Below are 24002 nucleotides of genomic sequence, written 5' to 3' on the forward strand. Positions count from 1 at the left end.
AGCCCCGACTGACAGGTCCCCCCGCCCGGTACCTCTCTGCGGGCGGGGGGTGCCTCCATGCACGCCAGGGCCGGCCTGCCGCAGCCCCCCTAGGCTGCCCGCGGCGGGTCACGGCGGGGGCCGCCTGCCGGCAGGGCCCGGGGCCCACATCGCTGCCTGGCGGAGCTCCCGGCGGCCACCGAGCCCGTCAGGGACCGACCCCGCCGCCGCCCCCCGCCGGCCCCATCCGACCAGGAAATGGGCAGTCACAGGAAGTCGCGGCTGCCGGCGGGAGCACCGCCCCCGCCAGCCCGGAGGGCTCGGCCGCTCCCCGCCGCCCCGGGATGGCCACACCACCACCACCGGCGCAGGCAGCCGGGAGCGCGGCGGGCACCCCCCGCCCCACAGCGCGGCGGAAGGAGGCGAAGGCTCTTTGGCGTCTGTGGCAGGAGGGTAGGTGGTGGAATGGCGGCAGCCGGCCCCGCCGCGGGGCACTCTGGGAGCGGTAGTTCCCCATCGCCAGGCGGCTGGGGCCGAGCCACCGCCGCGAGGACTACAACTCCCGGCATGCAGCGCGGCGGCGCCCCTAGGAGGGAAGGGGGAAGGCGAGAAGGGGGCCCGGGCTCGGGGCGCCGTTTTGGCGGGGCCGTGAGGGAGCTGTGGAGAGGGACCGCGGGGTGGAAGGTTCTCCTCAGCCTGGGCGGCAGGGATGGGCCCCCCGCGGGGTCGAGGGAGAGCGGAGGGTGCCCCGGGGCCCTTTCTTCCCCTCGCCGGGAGGGATGCGCACAGAAATCCTGTCAGCGAGGAGCCGTGGCCTGTGCTGGTCCCTTGCCACATTTATTTTCGAAACAATGTGCTTAAACTTGACATATTTTCGTGTCACAAGCCCCCTGCTGTGACATCTTGGGCTTCACCTGAAGTACAAGGCTTGCCTTCACACAGCCCTGGCTAGCACCTGGTTCAAGAGCCTCAAATAAAACTAAAAATAAAGTAGAGATGTCCCTGGCCCTCAAAATTTGAGTGCTTTAAACCTACAGTTGGTATCGTAAAGCCTGCACCTTGGATTTACTGCTAAATTACAACTTTCTCCTCCTCCACATCAGTACCTCACAGCTTGCAGCAAGATGCCCATAACGCAGCTCATCCAGAGAACCCAAAGCCCTTGGGTCAGGCCTCACAGAAGTTTAGTTTAGTCCAAATCCCGTGAAATTTCCCTTAAATGCGCTTTGGGTTCTTTCCAGCCTTTTTTACCTCAGAACACAGATTTTTCTAGCCTACAGCATCCGCAGCAGCCGGCTCCTCTCCTTTCCGCTGGGAAGGCCAGAGCTGGAATTTCAAACAGCAGAGGGGAACATTAAAAAGGCCAACATTGCCTTTCCCAGCCTGCGACAGAACCGTGAGGAGCATGGTGCTGCCAGAGGAATGCCTCCATGATGGCTCCTTCCTCCCCTCTGGCTGGGGCAGGAGAGGAAACCAGAGCACCCTCGCGTTTTCCCCATGACTATTATTTCCTGTATTATGGTAATAACTACAGCCATCCTGCTGACAAGCTCCTGTCCTGAGCGGATAGGCTGGGCAGGCCCTGCTTACTGTGGGATGGCAAAAATATTTACCCTCTGCACAGCCCTTTCTCTTTTTCCTACATCACTACCTGGCTTGAACGAGCTGGCTTTTGGGCACGAGCTCCCAGCAATGCCAAGGCTGGATCAGCACGTTGTAAACAGACCTAATTGTTATTTTCCCTCACGATGTTTGAAGACTTTTAAGATACATATGGATCTCAGACCAAGCAAGTAAAATTGCTGGTGATAATATTTAGCATGTTGGATACACAGATCTAAAAGTGTGTCACAGTACAGTTGTTTTTCTGCTCAGTCACCGTGCCTCTTCGTTATGGTTAATGCTACACCCCTTCTGTCATCCTTATTCTCAGCAGCTCTTATTGGTGAGGGTCTACAAGCTCACCCTGCAGACCTCAAAGCCCTCCTTGACTACCAGCATTCACCCATAGCTTGTGGGGTGCTGCAGAGTGGCTCCCACCTGCTCCTCATTTCCAAGTTTTGGGGAAGAGTGGCTGGAAAGCTGCCCAGCAGAAAAGGACCTGGGGGTGTTGGTGGACAGCCGGCTGAACGTGAGCCAGCAGTGTGCCCAGGTGGCCAAGAAGGCCAGTAGCATCCTGGCCTGTGTCAGGAACAGCGTGGCCAGCAGGAGCAGGGCAGTGATGGTGCCTCTGTACTGGGCACTGGTGAGGCCTCACCTCGAGTGCTGTGTTCAGTTCTGGGCCCCTCACTACAGGAAGGACATTGAGCTGCTGGAGCGTGGCCAGAGGAGAGCCACCAAGCTGGTGAGGGGTCTGGAGAACAAGTCACATGAGGAGAGGCTGAGGGAACTGGGCACGTTCAGTTTGGAGAAGAGGAGGCTGAGGGGGGACCTCATTGCCCTCTACAACTCCCTGAAAGGAGGGTGTAGAGAGGTGGGTGTTGGCCTCTTCTCCCAAGGGAATAATGACAGGACCAGAGGAAATGGTCTGAAGTTGGGGCAGGGCAGGATTAGATTAGATATGAGGAAGAATGACTTTACTGAGAGGGTGGTCAGGCCCTGGAACAGCCTGCCCAGGGAGGTGGTAGAGTTGCCATCCCTGGAGGTATTTAAGAAACGTGTAGATGTGGCACTTCAGGGCATGCTCTAGTGCCCGAGATTGTTGGGTTATGTCTCTTTGTGGGTGGGTGTGCTGTGTGGTGTTTTGTGTGTTTGGGTTTGTTGTTGTTTTTTGGGGTTTTTTTTGTGGTTGGACTCGATGATCTCAAAGGTCCCTTCCAACCATGAAGATTCTGTGATGTGTCACGGATAAGACACCCTAAGTCCACGCAGATAGAACTGCCATCATTTAAGCTAATCAGCTAAGACAGGTGTGAAAACAGTCCTTTTTTTATTTAACAGGCTTTAATCTTCGTTAAACCTTGCTCGGCTGTGGTTTGGCTCTATATGATGAGTTGCCAGTGATCAATACAGAAGGTTCACTTGCCCTTCAGACTAAATAAGAACTGGGTAAAGCCTCCATTGCTTCTATCCCCGGGCATCTACTAAGACCGAGGTAAAACACCCAATGCTAAAAGAGAGTCTTTTCAGTGATTTCTGGGGACTCTGCAGAACTGAACAATTTCCAAGGAAATTGGGCAACTCTGTACAGTACAGGGAAATGACTCATTTCCAACTAAAGAAGATAAAGCCTTACTGCCATGCAGAGAGCTTGCAGATGCACTGATGAACATCCTAACGAGGCACTGAGAAGTACTTTTTTTTAATGTACCTAGGAGTGCTGAGGTATAATGCAGGCGAGGGTCAGACCCATGTACAACTATGGGGCCCTGATGTTCTGGCCACAGGCACGCAAACTCTGCTGGTGACCATTTTGGGGAGCAAAAGCCCAGCAGAAACCAATCCTCAGTTGCAGATGCTGATGATATTCTTTATTCCAGAAGAAACAAGGCTCAGCTGCACTGCTGCAATCCCAGTGACCTTCATAGGGATCAGAGAGAACTGAGCCTGAAAGCTTTGAGTGTAAGAGCTAATGAATGATTGCCAGCAGAGACATGATCTAGGACTTCTCCTGTGTTAGCCTCCAGCAACTCCAGAGCGCTCACAGATTTGTCCCTCTGCAGAGAGAAACCTCAGTCTGCCTCATACTGTCAGACCTAAGCACCAAATTCTAGTTGTTAAAATCCCATGATGCTGGTTTTAAAATAATGGGAGTCCTGACACTGCGGTCAGCTGAGCTGTTTGCTTGCATATTGTCTCCCTGATCCCTGGCTCCCCTGTACTGCTAAGAAAATGCGTTCAAATCCCCAGGAAGAAGCAAATTAATAAAGCTGCATCCCTCTTGATCAAACTTTCCAGACAGCTCAGCATTTTCTAAATAAAAACATACATTTGGAAAGGTTTCACGCGAGTAACCGAAAAGCGAGCGCACACTGTCCTCTTCTGGGTATTTTGAGAAGTAGCAAGAAGATAGAGAAGAGCCTGCACAGCTTTCTGTGCTTGGTCATACATAACTATCCAGGGGCAACAGGGTAACGGTCATATTTTCCTGTATTGAGTGCATAAAAATTAAGTCTTCTCATCCAGTTATTTTTATCTTGATAAGGATGTTCCCTTAACCACACACATTTACTGCCAAAATTTTTGGCAAGCTTCTTCCCACCTAATGAGTGTTACGCTGCTATTCTGTCTCTGTCTCTGCCCGTATTTTTTGGAATCCAAGCATTTCTTTTAAAGTACATAGCAGTGGCTCACAAACATTACTAGTATGACCAGAAAAGCCATCACTTTACCATCCCCAAGAAAAGGTCGACTTTCAAGCACGCTGTCATCTGGCTAGTCATTTGGTGAGGTTCAGAGTTCAGCAGAGGAGCAAAAAGAAGACTCCAAAACTCATATCTATATTTTGCCTGTTTAAAAACTGAAAGTTTCCACCTTCTAGGTGCTCCTGTTTGCCCTTGTACTCACCAGCACTAGCTATACTTCCCTCAGCTAGAAGCCAACATTCTCCCATCAATGGCAATGGCACTGATGCCCTACGTAGAGAGTAGACACACGTGGAAGCAATTCAGCCGACAGATCTGTAGGCTCGTGCATGTTTGATGGATTAATACTGGGCACATCAACAGGATTGAGCACCAAGTCAAAAAGAGCCATCTTTCTCAAGGAGCATGACTTTGCACTAAGTTTATATATGCTGTTGTTTAAAGCAGCTGTCTTTGTGTTAAGAGAAATTTGCAGATTGGAGTCTTGCTGAGAAGGGATTTATCAGCTGTGTTTCAAGTGTCAGGGTTCTGAGTGTCCCACGCAGTCTCACCCAGCACCCTTTCCTCATCAACCGTGACCTCCAGTTAAGCGCGTGCCCAGAAGACTCACTCTTTCTTTAAGGCAGCTGTAGAGTGGTCCTGGCTGTGGTTCTGTCTTTTGCCTTTGCTGGCTGAGCTCTGGACTTGTGTTGTAAGTTCTTAGCGTTTCTAACTTGGTTTCTTGAGTGGGCTGTGGACTTGCTGCCTTGCTTTGTCTCCTGATCACTGGGTGGTTGAAGAAGCCACAGATTCCCCCTGACTCTCCCTAGGCATGGTAGGACTGGGTCCTGTTTGTGTGTTTGTTGGCATCCTTTGCTCCTAACTTGGCTTCTCTTGTGCAGCAGCCCTGCTCTTCTTGCTTTTTAGCACTACATACATCATGTTCATAGAATCATAGAATGGTTTGGGTTGGAAGGGACCTTAAAGCCCCTCCGGTGCCACCCCCTGCCCTGGGCAGGGACACCTCCCACCAGAGCAGGTTGCTCCAAGCCCCCTCCAACCTGGCCTTGAACCCCTCCAGGGATGGGGCAGCCACAGCTTCTCTGGGCAACCTGGGCCAGGCTCTCACCACCCTCACAGCAAAGAACTTCTTCCCCACATCTCAGCTCCATCTCCCCTCTTCCAGTGTCAAACCCTTCCTCTTCGTCCTGTCACTCCCCTCCCTGATCAAGAGTCCCTCCCCATGTTAAGATGCCTTATGTGTTTTCCCTGGACAAGCACTGCCTCAGCCAGTGAGTTTCTATCGTATTTCCACGAAGCCATGAACACGTGTGTGCCTTAGAAGCCCCCCGTAGCTGGGCAGTTGTAGCTCTGTTTTTCCATCCCCTAGAGCTGGGTTCCAGCCAAATTACAGAGCAGCAAAGTAAGATAAAGCTCTGTAGAGGCAGATACTAATTAAGAAGAAAAAAAAATGAAAGCTACTCATTTCCTCCTCAGAACTATATGTATGCTAATTGAAGTAAACATTCACTAAGCCCATTAAATGAAATTTAGGTTTGATAATACATTTAAGGCTGCTGGAAGCAATGGTGTAGCAGTTCATAGCCTGCAGCTTGTGGGAAGGAGGGTTTAGGTTGTACCACAAATAATATACAGCTTCCACAGGGGTGTTAGGAGTTTCCCTGGCTGAATGTCTCTCCATGGAGCTGACAAATGCCCTAAGGCCTGGAGTTTAAATTATATCAATTAGTCTTGATAGTGGGGGTTTGTTTAAGACAGAGTTATTATATTTGTACAAGCTGTAATATGGATGCGGTTATAGTGGTCTAGCCCGTCTCTTGCCCCTAGTGCCAATAGCTGTACCACGACAAGCAGTGGAATTCTGATTGCGCTGCATCCACATTAGGTGATGTCTTCCCAGCAGGTAAAGGGGATGGATTATCAAGGCCAGGCAGCCCTGGATCATGTGAAGACTTCTTCTCTGACACCTTCTGCTGCAGCCTGTACCTTAAGCTCTGTTAAAGCAGACCTGTTGTCCCCGGTTCCGTTTGAACAGTGGAATATGACAACACAAGCAACACGGATCAAGAGCAAATGACAACCTGTATGACCGCAAGGGGCTCTTTTGAAGGTAGAAGTGTTGCCCCACAAGTGCCTACCCATCTTCCCAACCCCACCATAGAGGTGGGCGGACAAAACTGTCAACCAACCGATGGCCCAGGACTGTTTGCCTTCCCTGTGTTTTACAGCTTTAGTTAATAAAAGAAAACAGCAGACTGGGCTCCTGGCCAAGTACAGCCTTGGGCTTCTCTGTAAGAGAAAGGCAGAGTGTGGGTATTTCTGAGACAGTGTCAACACAGCATATGCTGTGGGACAACAGTGTGGAAAGCACTGAGTGCAGTCGCACCCAAGACACTGTTAGAGTTGTTGACGTTATAAATTATAATACCATCCAGGATCTCCTCTTGTGTGCCTGTCTGCAGAACATACAAGCATCCCTGTCTTAAAGGTCTTGTAATTGAAGCACACTTGAAATGGGGAGTTTGACTTCTGGCTTTTTCATACAGCTGCTCATTGCTGTCTCCCCTTATAGCTTATTTTCTAAGGTGTGTAGACCACCATGTCTAAGTGGTCTCTTGTTTTAAAGGCACTTTAGGTTAGAGGGATTTTCTCAAATCGGGTCTGCTCTCCTGGTCCTTCGCGGCCTTATGTGACATGTATGTTTATGCAATCAACCTGGGTCTATGCAGAGAGCCCTTGACTGGCCGAGCAGCGCTGCTACGCTGTGCTCAGGGCTTTGTGAGTCCTGTCTGAATTGCTGAGAGGTGGGGGGCTGCACATTCCCCTGGTAATACTGGCTGTGTAAAACCAGTGTTTCTAATGCTTATGGTAAGTAATGAAGGGCTAAGAACACTGTCATTTCTTAAGTGAATTGGAATATTTCAGTCTTCCCATCTCAAATAAGACACTGCTTACCTATTTTTGGGAGTGTGTTTGTCACCTTCCCTCCTCTCTTGGAATTAAAAGGGCTTCACTCAAATAACAGAACAAAAGCCTCAGGCTGGCTCTTCCTGGGGTCTTCCCCAAAACACCGCTGTTTCTATACCAAGGCTACCTCTGCTTTGTGGAAATGGACATTTCATCTTGTACACTGCAGAACTGGAGGAGGTAAGGAGACAGCCTTGCTCTAAGTGTCAAAAGTACCCTTATGTCTCTGCAGCAAGTCCTAGTACCTGCAGTTAACTTTGGGATTAACCTCTTATTAGCATGCAGAATGTGAGAATTCTTTACCCTCTTACAAGCACATGAAAATCAGTGCTTTAGAAAAGCAAGCGCTGGTTTTCAGCCTCCACCCTAAGCTCAGCTCCCCGCTGCTATGGAGACAGCAGTGTGAGCTGCAGCATCGCAACACGGCTCTGACAGCGCTTGTGCAACAGCCGAATAACCCCATTTTCAGGCGCTGCCAATGGTGCTCAGGTTTAAAAATAAGCATACCCTTATGAACTTCCGGAAAACACCTGCCTAGTCCCCAAAGGCCCAAATCCTGGCCCCCGCTTAAATCCGTGGGAGATTGTCTAATGGCTTCATTAGTGCCAGGATTTGGACCTCAGTAAGTGAGGTAAGGCTGTTCCCCTAAAGCTAAAGGCAGGTACCTGCTAATCAAATGACACACTGAAAATCTCACCCTCCAGCACCAGGCTCCTCTAACTCTTTGAGGGGCAAATTTAAAAGGCCAGGTCCTTAGGGCAAAAACAGAAATGCTGCTATTTTTTGAGAGGTTCAGCTCTGTTCTCATTGTGGGACCTAGAATAAATACCTCCTGCTTAACAGGCTGGCTGCTTGAGCTCAGTTTATTTACTTAATGCACACTGACCTGTCTTTCCGTGACCTTTAATTTTTATTATGTCTTTTGTAGAGAGATGGAAGAACAGCAGGATGGAGTAGGAATACAGAGCAGGTATGCAACTGAGTAAAGTCTGGGGATTTGGAGAGCTTTATAACAGGGGTAGTTTAAAATAATCAATGGGACAAACAGGAGATATCAGTGGAAAGCAAAGCGATGTACTTTGTCACTTACTACAGTGATAGGAAATGAGGGCTTGTCCACTGCTGTCCCTCGTTTGATGTGAGGACAGCAAAGCTGTGCCAGACAGTGCTTCAGGCTGGAGATATTTAAGGATAGCCATCACCCTTCCATCCTTTAGGAGATGAAGACAACATGCTAAAAGCTGAGCAGACCCTACACGACAGGCTCCTGGAGAGATGAAGCTTTGTCTCCTGAACCTTATATAGGAAATTTCTCCTACAGCAACAACCCCTTACCTTCCTCAAGCGAGCAGGTACAACAGCAAGGTACAACAGAGTAGAGACAACTATTGCCTTAAACCCCCTGTCCTTCCATCTACCCTCCAGAGAAGCTCAGCTAACTCTTAGCATGGTCAGAAGCTTTTGTACTTTGTATTTTTTTTTCCCCTTTCTGGACCAAATAATCGTGATTGTCTGAATCAGATGGCTACGGAGGCAGCATCCGTAACCAGCCAAGATTATAGGGAACTCAGCCGTGTGTTGGGTCAGGATCTGGCTTCCAAATGGACTACGCTTACATGAATAATTCTGGATGGCCCAAAAGATCCACACAAACACTTTGCATCTTCAGGTACTCCTCCTTACTTGGAGCCTCTTCCGGGGGAAAGAAAATGTTAAATTTTGCAAATCGTGAATGATAGGATTGGTACAATATTTAAAGGATAAATAACTTCCAAAGAAAAGGAATAACTTGTGGTCTACAATAATTACTGTGGCATATACCATTAACTTCAGTGTCAGAGCCACCCAGACCTTGGGCTTGAAGAGGCTGGAAAGCAAACAGAAGAAGGAAGCTTTTGAAAATACACAGGCTAAAAAAAATCAGAGGCAGCATAAGATGGAGAAACTTAGCAGTTCTCCTGCTGGTGGATTGAAGTGAGTGGGTACGGGCCCAGAGAGGAGGCGGGTGACGTGAGAGGAATGAGAGGATGAGAATGGAAACTTTAACAGATGTAGGAAAGAGAAGAGTTTCTCCTTAGTGACTGCTGATGATATGGACTAGTCCACACCGAATCCTGGTCGGGGTAGTGTGCCGGATTTTGCAAGGAGAGAGACTCGCAATGGAAAAGGAGAGTGCCTGTGGCTTGCACCCCTGTTTTTCTGTTACCCTCTGTTCAAGGTGCCCCCGCATCAGCTGGGGGTGGGTAGATGCTGGCTGGCCTCTCTGGGGTTGTTTTCGGGAGTCTGAGTCGCAGTGGGAGCTATAATAAACCAGCGGCACAGACATGCTCACTAGAGCACAGCCTGCATTTATCCCAGCTGCTAAATTTAGGTCTCTTCCAAGCAAAAGAGCATGTGCAGAGGCACAGGGATGAGAGAAAATCGTCGTATGAGCTGGAAAAAAGAACCTGAGAGGGCTAATTTACCCATTATAATAACTGTACTTTTGGCATCAAAAGAGACTAAAGTCCCTGAGGATAACGCAGGGAAGACAAGACGTATTATTGCAAGGCTGACTTCCCTCTGTCAGCCTCGTGATCTTGTCCAAGGCTGATCCTGGCAGCGTCACATCGGGGTAATACTGAAGTACCTTTGCCTGAAGTGTTTTGACTTGAGGCCGGTGCCATTTATTGGGGCAAAAATAATCATCTTTATGAAAATAATAATTAGAATCATAGAATCGTCTAGGCTGGAAGAGACCCTTGGGATCATCGAGTCCAACCATCTACCCTACTCTATAAAGTTCTCCCCTAAGAATTCTTACAGAAGTTCTCCCCCTAATTCTTAGAGAAATCACGGCTGTTTGTGATGCAAAGTTTTTAGGTAAGGGGGAGTAATGCTTAAGACCTGGAGAGGTGCTGTAGGGAGCAAAGGAGACACGGCACGGGTAAGAAATGCCCACAAAGAGCGTGGGGGGAGGAAGAAGCCTTCTCGCTCGAGGCTGGTGCAGCCTGTGTGCTCCGCGCTGTCGTCCCCCTCGCTCCCCCCTTGGGGAAGCCCTTTTACTCAACAGCACCAAGCCAGTCATCAGACGCTGACTGTGGCTCAGGCTGCAGTCAGATAAACCCTCTGTTCCCTCAGATTTTTTACTGGCAATGCTGGGGAGCGTGGAAGCCGTCCCAGCCCGCCAGGCCACCTTTGCTTGCAGAGCTCCCTTTGTAACCCCAAATGTGCATTTCCTAAACGTGCGCGAGGCTCTCCCTGCTCTGGATTACAACCAACTCTTCACGGAAGGGCAGAGGAGGGAGCAGGGCTGGATTGCCTTCCCGGCAGGCGCTGGGGAAAAGCTGCTTTGAGCTGGCGCGTCCCACCCCGCTCCAGGGCGGGGACTTTGCCATCCAGGGCACAGCGAGCAAAGCTCTCCCCATCCCTGCCAAGGCACCCGCTTGGGACAGCAGGTGAGTGCCAAACTAGCCGGGGCCTGGGTCCCCTTGGGCATGGGGAAGGGGTCGCTTCGCCAGGGAAGATGCCAAGCACCGTCCCCTCCTGCCAGACCGCGGCGGCCGGCAGTGCGGCTGTGCCAGAGCGGCACAGCCCTTGGCTGGGTGGATGCCACGATGCCAGGGCATTGGGGCACTGGGGCAGCCCTGGAGGGCACGGGCCTGGGGTGAGGAAGGACGGGGAGGCAGGTTGTGGGAAGGAGGAAGATGGCCGACTCTTCCCAGGCACAGGGAGTGCAGGTTTTGTTTCCTATTTCTGCCGTGCTCCATGGCCAAACTGGCACGTCCTCCCCGCTGGATGCTGGAGCGTGGGGGACACGCCAGGGGGCTTGTGAAGAGGCTTTGGGTGGGTGCACAGGCTGAAGTGGGGAGCACAAGGCTCTGCTAACTTAGTATTATATTTTTATTCCTTTTGAGGGCAGTGGCCAGGCAAAGGTCATTAATGTGTGGGAGGTGCTGGGATATTTTGGCTGGCTCGTGAGCAGAAGGGAGATCCTGTCCTGAGGCGCAGATTGGGCCGGGATGAGGGTCGGTCACCCTGCTTCGAGCCCCAGACCTGCCCCGGGGCACTCTGCCCCCCTGAAGCGCAGCTGTCTGCGGAGGAAGCAGGCTGGATCCAGCACGCCGGGAACGGCCGGTGGTGGCAGAGCCATGGAAAAGCTGATCCGGCGCAGGGTGTGGGTTTGCGTTCGAGTAAACGTGCACCGAATGAGAGAACTAGTCAAACAAGTCCAGTGTTTGCCTTGCAAGGGGATGGGTCACAAAACAGTGGTTTTCCACCCTGGATCCTAGGTGTAGGACCAGCAACATGTCGATGAGCTCAAACTTGGGGAAAAAAAAGCCCTGTGTTTATATCTGGTTAAGCTGCTGGGAGCTTTGCTTGCAGGGAATTGTGTGTGTGCCGTGCACAGTCAGGAAAACTTGATTGAGAGCAAGCCTAGATTTGAACTGGCCAGCACACACGATTGTTTCAGCTGTTTTCTGATAAATTAACTTTATTCTGGATTCAGCTTTTAGGTGTGGACTTATAACCATCTGATTAGGTGATAGAGCCTGCCAGGAAAAGGTCATCCATAGAAAAATTTGAATAATGGGAGGGGATGCCTGGTACTCTCTGAGCTGGCCACAGTGTTCGGAGCTTGTTCTAAGGCAGGCTCACTGCATCAGCTAGCTCCGGCCCTTGTTCTGGGATGAGGCAACATCTGGGTTAGCCAGAGCACCTTAGCACTTGCCGGCTGACTCTTTGCATGCATAGTTTAATTCTTCAAAACACGGAGTTAAGTGTTGCTCCTGTCCTGGTTTTCCCTGTCTGAGCTGCAGGCCAGGAACCGGGTTAAGCTGCAGAAGGCTGGCAAATGTGACTGAGCAATCCCTTTCTGTGCAACCAGAGGAGGTGGCTGGGAGACCTTTATTCATCCAGTGCCTCAGCCAGAGCAGTTCCTGGAGGCACCTTCACCTGTGAAAGGGAGTAAGAGGATTACAGGGGTAGGGACCGTTGCCGGAGAACCCGGCTGAACCGCCGAGCGCTTCCACCTGTAACTTCAGTGGCTCATTTCTTGTGGCACCACACACAGAAATGTACTGGGAACAAACCAGCATTTGCAGATGGTGCATTTGGGTTAGCACTGCTGCCTTTTGCACTCTTTATATTCCCAGTGATGGTTACGCTGGATGAAGAAATTGGAATATTACAGTCAATGTTCAATGTGACATTTCTGTTGTAATTTGATATTACAGGAGCATTTGCCCTGAATCCAGTACACGCATCCTTTCCTCGTGTTTTGGTTTCCTCCTGCCAGCTCGTTTGCACTCAGAATTTTTCTGCCTCCTACCCTCTTTTCCTTGTTTATTGACGTCTCTTTTGTCCTCTGATTGACTTAGTAAACCAGCCTGTCTGATACTCCTGCTTCCGTGTACAAATCAACTCAATGGTAAAACTGCATCAGAAAAACATCTGTGAAATTCAAAGCCGTTATTCAGTGTCTGGCTAAAGGAAATTAAAAAGGTGGCTTTATATTTCTGTAAAAGATTAGAGAAGAGCAAAGATGAGTTTTCTGAGGTCTAGGTCATGTTTTGACCACTGAAATATATAATCATAGGAAGGAAAGCAAACTCAACACTAATAATTTTCCATATGCTGCCTGATTGCGCAGGGTGTCATAGCGTAGGGATGACCTGCAGAGCACGAAGGAGTGCCTGTGCGTAACACATCTATGGCAAATGTCATCCTGAGAGTTAACTTGCCCAAACAGCACCCTCCGATGGTATTCCAGATTTGCAAGAGTCATGTGAAGCATGAGCAAAGACACCCCTGTTCTTGCACAACTGTCTGGGCTCATTGATAGCAGCTATTAAGCACCATGAGTAGGACTAAGGAGCGATGTCGTCAGCCACTGGTATCGCTGCTTCTCCTTAAGGACTTTAATGGGAGAAGCTCGGCTCGTGCTGTGTTAAACTCCAGTTGCAGGGAAGGGAACCCTGTCCTAGGACTTGACATCCATATTCATCAGTGACCTGGACGAGGGAACAGAGCGTATCCTCAGCAAGTTTGCTGATGACACCAAAGTGGGAGGAGTGGCTGACACCCCGGAGGGCCGTGCTGCCATCCAGCGAGACCTGGACAGGCTGGAGAGCTGGGCAAGGAAGAACCTCATGAGGTTCAACAGGGAAAAGTGTAGGGTCCTGCACCTGGGGAAGAAGAATGTCAGGCACCAATACAGGTTAGGGGTGGACCTGCTGGAGTCAAGTTCTGAAGAGAAAGATCTGGGGGTCCTGGTAGACAGAAAAATGACAATGAGCAAGCAGTGTGCTCTTGTGGCCAGGAAGGCCAACGGAATCCTGGGCTGCATAGGGAAGAGCGTGGCCAGTAGGTCGAGGGAGGTCATTCTCCCCCTCTACTCTGCACTGGTGAGGCCACAACTGGAATACTGCATCCAGTTCTGGGCTCCCCAGTTCAAGAGGGATAGGGAACTACTGGAAAGAGTCCAGCGAAGGGCAACGAGGATGATTCAAGGATTGGAGCATCTCCCTTATGAAGAAAGGCTGAGAGAGCTGGGGCTCTTTAGCCTGGAGAAGAGAAGGCTGAGGGGAGACCTTATCAATGCTTATAAGTATCTGAAGGGTGGGTTGAAAGGAGGATGGAGCCGGACTCTTTTCAGTGGTTGCCAGTGAGAGGACGAGGGGCAACGGGCACAAGCTGGAACATAGGAGGTTCCATTCAAATATGAGAAGAAACTTCCTCACGGTGAGGGTGCCAGAGCCCTGGAACAGGCTGCCCAGGGAGGTTGTGGAGTCCCCTTCTTTGGAGATTTTCAAGACCCACCTGGATGCAGTCCTGAGTAACATGCTCTGACATGCTCTGGGCAATCCTGCTTCAGCAGGGAGTTGGACTAGATGATCTCTATGGTCCCTTCCAACTCTAAAAATCCAGTGAAATTCAGTGAAATCCTGTCAACTGACCAGGGATATGGGAAAATACTTTGGGCGTGTTCATGTATAGGCTCTATGCATGAAAACAAAATTATGAGCAGAAAAAATAAACCCTGGGGAGATGGCAAATAAGCTATGTATAGAATTTTTTTTAAGGGTTTTAACAGTCACTTAAAACTGCAGTCCTACAAGGAATTACACATTGCACCAAACCGAGGAGATGTTGAATACAGCAGATTTTAAGTAAGAGGGAAAATACTTCTCCTGTCCCAGTCCTCAAGTGAGGTTACCCTTTGCAAGCTCATCTCCACCTCGCTGCTGTCTCTGCCTCCCAGGGAGTATCTGGAGGCTGCAAGGGCTGTGCGGGCACCCTCACCTTAATTCACCCTCAGGCTCTCACCTGGCAAGGTCAAAGCCATGCGATTTGAAGGGCACGGCAATCAAATTTATTTTCTTTGCCCCCAAGGCAACAACAGTCTGCTTCTCCTTGTAGTCTCAGCCAGGCTGTCAGGCTAGCAAAAGAAAAAAAAATTCTTAAACTACTGGTGCTAATCATCTGCTTGTGCACCACGTCCCTCTTTCAGGCAGGCGAACGCCCTGGCCCCGCTGTTGCAAGCCAGCCTTTGATTTTTCTGAACAAAGCAGGACTGGGAGCTCAGGAATGCTGCTATGAGTGCTCAGTGGGGCTCTTCGAGTGTTGCTTTTAGTTCTCAGAGAAATTAGATTGTTCCTTAACTAGGCCTATTAACTGGCAAGGGTAGGTCTAATCTATTAATTATTTGCTAGAAAACTTAACACTCCCTCTGTTTTTTATTACAGCTGTCTAACAGCCTGAGGACTCGGACAATAACAGATTGACCAAATAGGACAGCGATGGTGAGTGTTTCCTGCACCACCCTGTGCCAGGCGTTTGCTCTGATCAGATAAAGGTGGGGAGTGTAGCTCAGATAAGGACACAGCAGGAAGAACACTGTCACTGTCTGTGCCTTTATGGGGGGTGAGTTTATCGATTCTCTCTGCTTCCTCATGCTAGAGAAGAATGACCCCCACACATGGGCTTTTCCATTTTGGGAGTTAATGGAAAATCCAATCAGATATTTCAAAGAGCGCAAATTTCTCTGGATAAACTTCCTTATTCTTTCCAGACTCAACCTGCAAGGTAGCCATCTCTATGGTGGCTGTCCCTCTGCCTCTTTCAGAAAGCCTGACCTCCGGGAATGTTAAGCAGTGTTTACTGATGATTTTCATGGGAACAAAAAGACAGTGTAGTCCCACAGAAATGGCACTGGACAGGAGGCAGGAGAAACGTGTTTGTGAATCACTGTTTTGAGCAAAACACTGCATTTCCTGATGCATTATTTTACAGAATGATGGTCCTTGGTTGTTCTTAGAGAAGTCAGGAATAGGGCTTTGGGAACAGCTTCTTTTGTGGTTTACATGGAAAATTCCTGGGAAAAAGCACCAGCTGAACTAAACAGAGATGTTGGGCTGCCTGCCATTATTTAATTGGAAAGCAGATACTCCATGGGCAGCTGTATGAAGACATTTTCTCCTTCCAGTTGTGTCCCTGTGACTTATTTCTTATGTGGCTGGGAAGTCCCTCTAGAACAAACTCTTTCTCTTTAGGGTAAGATGAAAGCCTGGTATAAAATCACTCATGTTTTGCGGGTGGACTTCACTTGCTATCACTGTTTGCATCTTTTTTTCTTTTTTTTTTTTTAATTAAACTCTACTGCATGTACGTATCACTGAGTCTGCCTTTGATAACTCCTCTCCTGTGGGTGCAGGCAACCATCAAGGGGGTCTCGAGCTTCAGCGCTGAGCAAGAAGCACAGGCACTAAGGAAGGCTATGAAGGGACTTGGTAAGTTGGTTAAACCATCTTTTTTGCCCCTGAGCATTGGGAATGTTTTTTTCTGGTGGTTTGTTACAGGGGAAGTGTAGCCATTTGCATTGTCCCGCTGCCCTCTGAGGGCACTGAAAGGAATTGAGTGTCTTGATCAGGCTGAGACTTGAACCCAACTTGAAATCCAAGTCTTGGCCACAAAAACATCCTCAGTCAGGCTCTTGCCTCTCCTGCGGGGTGATACTGCCGTGGCGCTGGCTGGGCTGAGGCACTTCTGTACATTGATCTAGTCCCCAGTGCTGTTGAGAACCATGTTGTGTAAGGAACAGAAGATGGCTAAAGGCACGCTCTGGACAAGACCAGAGCCTGCTTCTGGTTCCTGTTCAAGCAGCCTGACTGGTTTCCATTCTTTTTTTTTTTTTCCAGGCACGGATGAAGATGCCATCATCGAGATCCTGACCAAACTAAACGTTTCCCAACGTCAGCAAGTTCTGATCACCTATAAAAGCAGTATTGGCAGGGTAGGTTGTCTTCAGAGATTAGTGACTGTGGCTTTAACCAGGAGATGCAGATGATTTTTCATCTGTATCACTTGGGTGAAATGCGAACAACATCCTGGTCTCCATGACAGTAAGGTCAGCACAAGCTTTCCCTGGCCAAGTTTATTTTGGTCTTGTTCACTTCAGAGCAACTGTTCATCCAAGGGGGGCTGGAGCATGAAGAGAAGTGGTGAATGAGTTCTTTCTGTTCTCAAAGGCTGTGTCTTCTCCCAACTCCTTCCTCCTCTCTCCGTCTTCCAGGATTTGATTGATGACTTGAAGTCTGAGCTGAGTGGGAATTTTGAAAGGGTGATCATTGGTATGATGACTCCTACTACCATGTATGACGTGCATGAACTGAGGAGGGCTGTGAAGGTTTGGAAATCTTCCTTTTATGTTGCTTAAGTTCTGGTCAATTTAGTATGAGGTCAATTTAGTATGGTATTGCATAATTATACATTTATTATTAATTTCTTATTACTAATTTATATATCATTAAAAAGAGAACCCTAGGTGCACATCAAAACAGTTGTCATTATAATCCTGGATCTTATCTTTACAATTCCCTAGGGTGCAGGAACAGATGAAGGTTGCCTGATTGAAATTCTGGCTTCTCGCACAAACGAAGAGATTCGGCGCATTAATGAGAACTACAAATGTCGTATGTAGTACAAAGTGCAGGCCATTATCTTACTGCCTGAAAAGTTGTGTGTATGCGTGGACACGTGAAGAGGAAGGAGAGGGGTCTGTTAGCCTTTAAATGTGACAAATCAGCCAATACAACTATTGCCGTTTGTCCAGACAGAACCTCTGAGTTAAAGAGGTGTCACTAGCAGGACTGCCAACAGCCTCAAGGATTAGAATTTCACCCAGAAACTGAATCAGTGTAAATAAAACTGGGCGGGTGGTTGTGTCTATCAGTTGGATGTCTGACCACGTGTGGATCTACTGCCAGCTTTATACTATCGGTGCTTCTTGATTTTGGCTTGTAGCACAAAATGGGATGGCTGGGCTGCCGTGATGATATATGTAGAGCACTGTTATATATTTACCAGCTTACAGCTAGCAAATGTTGTAGACAAACAGTGTCCAGGTGATGGACCTGTTACTAACAGATGTCATATGTGTGTGTCTTCTTGCTAGAATATGGCTGTACCCTCGAGGAGGACATTGTCTCTGACACATCTTCCATGTTTCGAAGAGTCCTTGTGTCCCTCGCGACGGTAAGTCAGGCTATAGGAAACGGGGGGGAATCTTCCTGTTGCTGATGGACACGCATCTCAATTCAGTGATGAGTTGTTTCAGGCTGGTTTTTACTTCACTTACCTTGCGTTTCGCCTTGTCTGTATTTCATACCCGGCTTCTGCAGGGAGAGGAGTCTGACTCGGGGTGTGCATTAATGCCATGTGCTCTTTTTAAAATGGCCCAGTTAAAGTGGGTTGCTGCTCATCTCAAAAGGAGATACAAATCCTGTCTGAGCCATATTTTGCTGTATTTGTAAGCTATTATTCAATTTTAAGGATCTTATTACGCATCTCCAGTAACTTGTTTTGGATGGGGAATTTGCAGGACTTGCTTCCATTAGTTGCTCTGGTGAAATGAGTTTTTCATCCTTGTATCTCTGCAGGGAAACAGAGATGAGGGAACGTATGTGGATGAAGCCCTTGCTCAACAAGATGCTCAGGTGTGTAGTAATTTTCTTCCTTGCAAGAATTTTCTGTTCTTGTACATGTGATTTGTGGTGAATGCCTCCTTCTTGTAGACCTAATTTTTTTCAAGGTAGAACAGTAAGCCTTAAGCTACGCCAGACAGCAGTGCCCCAGGTGGAGTCTTGGGCTCCAGTCACAGTTTTGACCCTTAGAGAAGCCTCTTCACTGTTCTGACTCAGCAAGTGAAATGGGGATAATGGTTCTAGCCTCCTTTGCAGCTCTGTGGTGAGAGGTCTTTAGAAAGGCACGGTATGTGGGAGGGGGGCATGCTTGGTTAGTATTTATTGGAAGATAGCTGTAATCTAGACAAGCCACAGGCCAGCAGCACTCAAGCATCAAGGAAAAAAAATATCTCGCGTTATGTACACCTGGTCTGCTCAATTAGCCTTACTTTGTCTATTCATAATGTCTTCAAGTGCCTGTATGAAGCTGGGGAGAAGAAATGGGGAACAGATGAGGTACAATTTATGGCCATCCTCTGTACACGGAACAGATACCACCTACTAAGAGGTAGGACCCTCCACAGTGCCCTGGATTTTTTCCTTGTTTGAGGATGATACTTTTGTAGGAGCTTTGTACTTGTTCATGAACTGATTGTGAACTCTTCCTGAGACAGCAGGTATCCTGCAGCCCAGTCCCATTCAATTCCTTAAGACCATTTTACTCCCTCTTGAGACAAAAAGGGACTTCAGAAAAACATCAGTACAACTGGCTTCAGCCTGTAAATTGAAGTGTGACTCCCATTGGGGCACAACTAAGCATTTAAACTGCCACCATTAACTAGTTCTTGAAAATGCTAGCAGCAGTGGTAGGCCAATTAGCAGGACAGGTGATAATTAAAATTAATTATATCTGTGGGACAGTCATGATTAAGCTTACAATGTCACAATGATGGTAGAATGTTCATGCAGAGTATGAGGAGCTTGATCTTGCAAACTGATCCTTGGTGGTTTACACACCATAAACTTCTCACTGACTCTTTTTATCACTGACTCTTTCTCTTAGTTTTTGATATATACAGAGGGATCGCTAATAAGGACATAACAGACAGCATTAAATCTGAGATGTCAGGAGACCTCGAAGATGCTTTGTTAGCTGTGGGTAAGTTCCCTGCCTTTAAACTTTGCAAAGTAATTAAATAATTGGAGATATTGTATCTTGCCCTGGCTGGCTGTTTACATAGCTTCAGGAGGCAGATACTGTTTGTCTCTTTTGCAAGCCACAATGGTTCACTCTTTGCAGATACAATGGAGTGAGAAATATTGTTTGCTTTCCCAAGTGATGCTTTGGTAGCTGACATTTGCTGTCAGGAAGCATTAAAGCCTTAAAGAAAATATTACTGGGCACGGAGACATCGATTTACAGCAGGTCGCTGACTATGGGTGTCTGCGTTGTACTTGCTGTTTGTTGGCCCTGAATTGCATCTTTACAGAATAAACACCTTCACTGACAAAGTGCTGTGAAGGTTTGGAAGACCTTCTCCCTCCAATTTTATTGACCTTAATTCTCTTGTTCTTGTCTCCCTCACAGTAAAGTGTATGCGAAATAAACCTGCGTATTTTGCTGAAAGACTATATAAATCCATGAAGGTAAGGAGCTTTTGCTGTGAGATTGCTATTCCCTTTCCCCCCGCCTTGCTTTTCCGTACTCGAGTCAGTAGCACAACAGCAGTCATTCCATAAAGAGAAACTCTGCTGTTATCTGGGAAAAAAAAAAAGTCTAAGCTTTTATATGGACCTCTTTTCCCTCACAAAACTCAGAGCAGTATCCTTACCCAGCAGTGAGCTGCTAGTGGATCACCCCACTAATGCAAAAATGCTCTGATTAGGAACAGATCCCAAGTGCTAAAACTTTTGTGTGTCTTGCTGATTTATCCCAAAGGCTTTGCGGTTGTACACGGTTGGTTTCTTTCTTTAGGGCTTGGGAACAGATGACAACACGCTGATCCGAGTGATGGTGTCCCGCTCTGAAACAGATATGCTGCATATCAGAAGGGAATTCCTGACCATGTACGGGAAATCTCTCTACTCCTTCATTAAGGTAAGCTTTTCAGCATTAGAAACGAAGAGCTGGATTTGCAAAGCAGCTTAAAGGAGACGGGTGCCCACTTGACACCTATTGGGTATTTTAGAGGAGCTGGAATTAAGACGGCTTTACATTTATGTACTGAAAGTGTTCCTAGTTCTTAAATTGTCAAAGAGGATACAAACCCTACAACAAATCGTATGTGCTGGAAAGAATCCAGCCTTGCATGGAGCTGTACAACTAACTGCATCCCTTTTTTCTTTCTAGGGAGACTGCTCAGGAGACTATAGGAAAGTTCTGCTCAGGCTCTGCGGTGGGGAGGATTAAAGGATGCCAGCTGTACTGCCTGGGTGATGGGAAGCATTTGATCATAAGGATTTATTTTTTTTTTTAATTTTACCAAATATCTTATTAATTGCTAAGAGCATTGACTTAGGTTAGTTAATGCTCTGGTTAGACGATGGCCATTCTGACTGACTGTTTTGATAGGCTCTTATGCTTGGAACACCCATTTGTCTACTAATTGGGCTAGCAAAGCCCGTCTTGAACAGAATGCTGTAACCAAATACATAAAAGTTAAATTGTTCCCTGACAAGCTGTCCCTTTGCCATTGTATTCACCAGCAAAATTTATTAACTGAAGCAAACTGGGATGCAGAATATGAGATGCTGCACAGGGAAAAAAAATTAACCTCATCAATATATGCAAGAATACAGAATGCAGACCTGCTTTATCCTTTTGCAAGATAATTAAAACACAAATCAATCTTCTAAAATACAAGCATGTTGATCTTAACTTGCCTTCTGTTAGTGTGGAGCATTAACAGCCTTGCTGCACTGTGTATATATATATATAATACTGCCTATAGATCTGTAGGGAGGGAAGATGTCACTGGTGACGTAAGAAACAGCTCTTGCTGCCCTGGTTCACAGGTCAGCCCTGTGTCCTCGGCCCGTCTTCCCTGACTCATGGGAGTATAAATCATCAGGGTTATTACAAGCCCTTCCTCTTGATAAAGTGATGTCATTAGAATGGTGCCTTTGAAAGAATCCCCAAAAATGCGTCTCCTCAGCACCGCCTGATGCCTTGGGCTGGGGGAGCTCTCCCTCCGCGCTGGGTGGGAGCCCTGTGACAGGACACTACCCTCAGGGTGTCTCAGGCTTGTGCCTCTGCCTGGCCTGGACTTCCACACTGACCTCTGGAAAAGACTTTTCCACTAGACCCTACACACCTGCCTGTTAAGCTGAATGTTGTTTTCACTGCAAAAGTGTCATTCCTTTGCTTTAGGAAGTTTTTTATTTTTCTTTAGCTGTTGGTATATAATGCTGTTTTGCAGGCATCAGACTGAGGGTAGAACTGGAAGGCACGAATACCGATATGGCTGACACCCCATTCTGTCGCTCACTTTCTTCTAAATTAGGCTGCTGTTGGCTCAAATAGGAGATACTTCTATGGCCTGAAATAAAATGTTTTTCTGTTTCGCTCTCTGTGCTGTAATGGGAGATACATTCCTTAGTTTTGATGGGAGAGGGGGCAGAGCTTTTTCCAGTTCTACCAAAGCGTTCTGCTCAGTGAAAGAAAAATCGTCTTACCCAGTACAACAGGCAAACAGATGCACTCAGGCTTGGGTTTGTGTTTAAACGCCTTGTGTTATGTTGCTGAGTTTTTAAAAATTAATAAACAATTCCTTTCCTTACCTTCTGCCATGATTGTGTGTTCTGGGAGAGGTAATGGTGAAATAACTGTCTCCTTTGGGTTTTTCAACAACTTCTGTGTGACGCAGGTGCTTTTTTTCTCCTGCTCGTGGACCTCCGTACACCAGCAGAGCAGGGAAAGGCTGCGGGGAGACATCGGCCTCCTGCTCGTTAGGAAGAGGCAAAGCCAGTGGGCCCAGCACAGGGGGATGCTGTAAATCTGGGATGCTCTGGGGCATGGTTTATAAAACACCATGTTGTGTCTGGTGGGGAAGAGCCGGCGGGGGGGGGGCAGGTTTGGGGCTGCAGGCCTGCACGCTGATGTCAAAAGAATACGGCTTAAAAGTTACGTGAGCTCTTTGTATAAAATTGTAATAAAACTTTGAACTTTAACTGAACTCCTGAAATGAAAACTTAATTGGGGCTTTTGCACCTGGACTAGGTGCAGAAACAATTAAACTTAATTGCATCCTTGCACATCCACCTGGACTAGATGTAGAAACAATTAACTGCAACATAGATCAAAGAAAGTGAATTGTTGAAAGATTACCTCCTGAGAGTTTATTGAAGGTGAAAAAGGCCCTGGAGGGAGGATGCTCCCAGCCTCGGATCTGACTGTAGGATGACAAAATATATCATCTTTGGAATGGAGTCTGGGCAAGAGTGTGTCCGAGAGTAGCCTCAGGAGATTGTAATACTAAAACACAAAAACACACACCCTCTTGTAAATAAAAAACACTAATTAAGGGGATATCCCAAAGTGTTTAAAACATTCACTTGAATGCATACGTATGATGAGGGATGGTAAAGGAACTGTAGCTTCACCAATCAGCTGTTGTTAAACACCCAGCACCTGATTCTGCAGAACCAAAATAAAAACAAGTTTCTTGCCTCAGTGTGCTGACTAGGTGTTTTTTCTGCACCCCAGGTGAAGAACCCTCATTTTGGGACAACATGGGGGGCAGATCACAGAATCGTCTCGGTTGGTGGAAGGGATCTTTCAGATCAAGTCCAACCATTAACCTCACGCTGCCAGAACCACCACTAACCCATGTCCCTCAGCACCATGTCCATCTGTCTTTTAAATACCACCAGGAACGGTGACTCCACCACTGCCCTGGGCAGCCTGTTCCGATGCTTGATAACCCTTTCAGTAAAGAAATTTTTCCTCTTGTCCCATGGCCTGTTCCTTGGGAGAAGAGACTGACCCCCCCGGCTACACCTTCCTTTCAGGGAGTTGTAGAGAGCGAGAAGGTCTCCCCTCAGCCTCCTTTTCTCCAGGCTGAACACCCCCAGCTCCCTCAGAAGTTCTCCAGACCCTTCTCCTTGTGCTCCAGACCCCTCACCAGCTCCGGTGCCCTTCTCTGGACACGCTCCAGCCCCTCAAGGTCTTTCTGGGAGTGAAGGGCCCAAAACTGGACACAGCCCTCGAGGTGGGGCCTCACCAGTGCCCAGTACAGGGGGACGGTCACTGCCCCAGTCCTGCTGGCCACACTGGTCCTGACACAGGCCAGGATGCTGTTGGCCACCTTGACCGCCGGGGCAATCTGCTGGCCCATATTCAGCCGGCTCTTGACCGACACCCCCAGGTCCTTTTCCAGCCACTCTTCCCCAGCCTGGAGCGTCCATGGGGTTGGTGTGACCCAATCGCAGGACCCAGCACTGGGCCGTGTTGAACCTCACACCGTTGGCCTCAGCCCATCCATCCGGCCTGTCCAGAGCCCTCTGTAGAGCCGTCCTCCCCTCCAGCAGACCCACACTCCCACCCATCGGGGAGCGCAGGCCCGCACTCGCCACTCCTATCGCTGCGGCTGCTCCCACTCGCAGCTCGATGAGCCGGACGGTTCCTCTCGCTCATCCACCGCCAAGCGAAGAGCTGCCATGACACCGGGACACCGCACTGGGTGGAATTACGGCTTTTTCCTGCAGCTCCTCCCTCCCCTCAGCTGCGCCCCGGGACCCCCGCGCGGGACCCGCCCGGCGCACGCGCAGCCGGTACGGGCCGCGGCGCAGGCGCAGAGGCGCGGTGGCG

At 48.5% G+C, this 24002-nt stretch overlaps 1 protein-coding gene across 2 annotated transcripts; it reads left to right on the forward strand.

Moving 5' to 3' along the window:
* The first annotated feature begins 240 nt into the window (after window positions 1–240).
* ANXA4 (annexin A4) lies at window positions 241–22360 on the forward strand. 2 transcript variants are annotated; one of them, XM_074164114.1, is made up of 13 exons: window positions 241–432; window positions 14978–15034; window positions 15946–16021; window positions 16430–16524; window positions 16804–16917; window positions 17113–17203; window positions 17686–17765; window positions 18170–18226; window positions 18668–18761; window positions 19257–19352; window positions 19782–19840; window positions 20169–20291; window positions 20544–22011. In XM_074164114.1, exons 2-13 carry the CDS (start codon window positions 15032–15034, stop codon window positions 20601–20603), a joined length of 948 nt encoding a protein of 315 aa, XP_074020215.1. In that variant the 5' UTR covers window positions 241–432; window positions 14978–15031; the 3' UTR covers window positions 20604–22011. The 2 variants fall into 2 exon arrangements, with proteins under 2 accessions (XP_074020215.1, XP_074020214.1); XM_074164113.1 differs by lacking the exon at window positions 241–432 and adding an exon at window positions 10312–10687 and having other exon boundaries at window positions 20544–22360.
* The last annotated feature ends 1642 nt before the right edge of the window (window positions 22361–24002 follow it).

This window comes from Numenius arquata, chromosome 26, assembly GCF_964106895.1.
Source record: "Numenius arquata chromosome 26, bNumArq3.hap1.1, whole genome shotgun sequence".
Lineage (NCBI taxonomy): Eukaryota > Metazoa > Chordata > Aves > Charadriiformes > Scolopacidae > Numenius > Numenius arquata.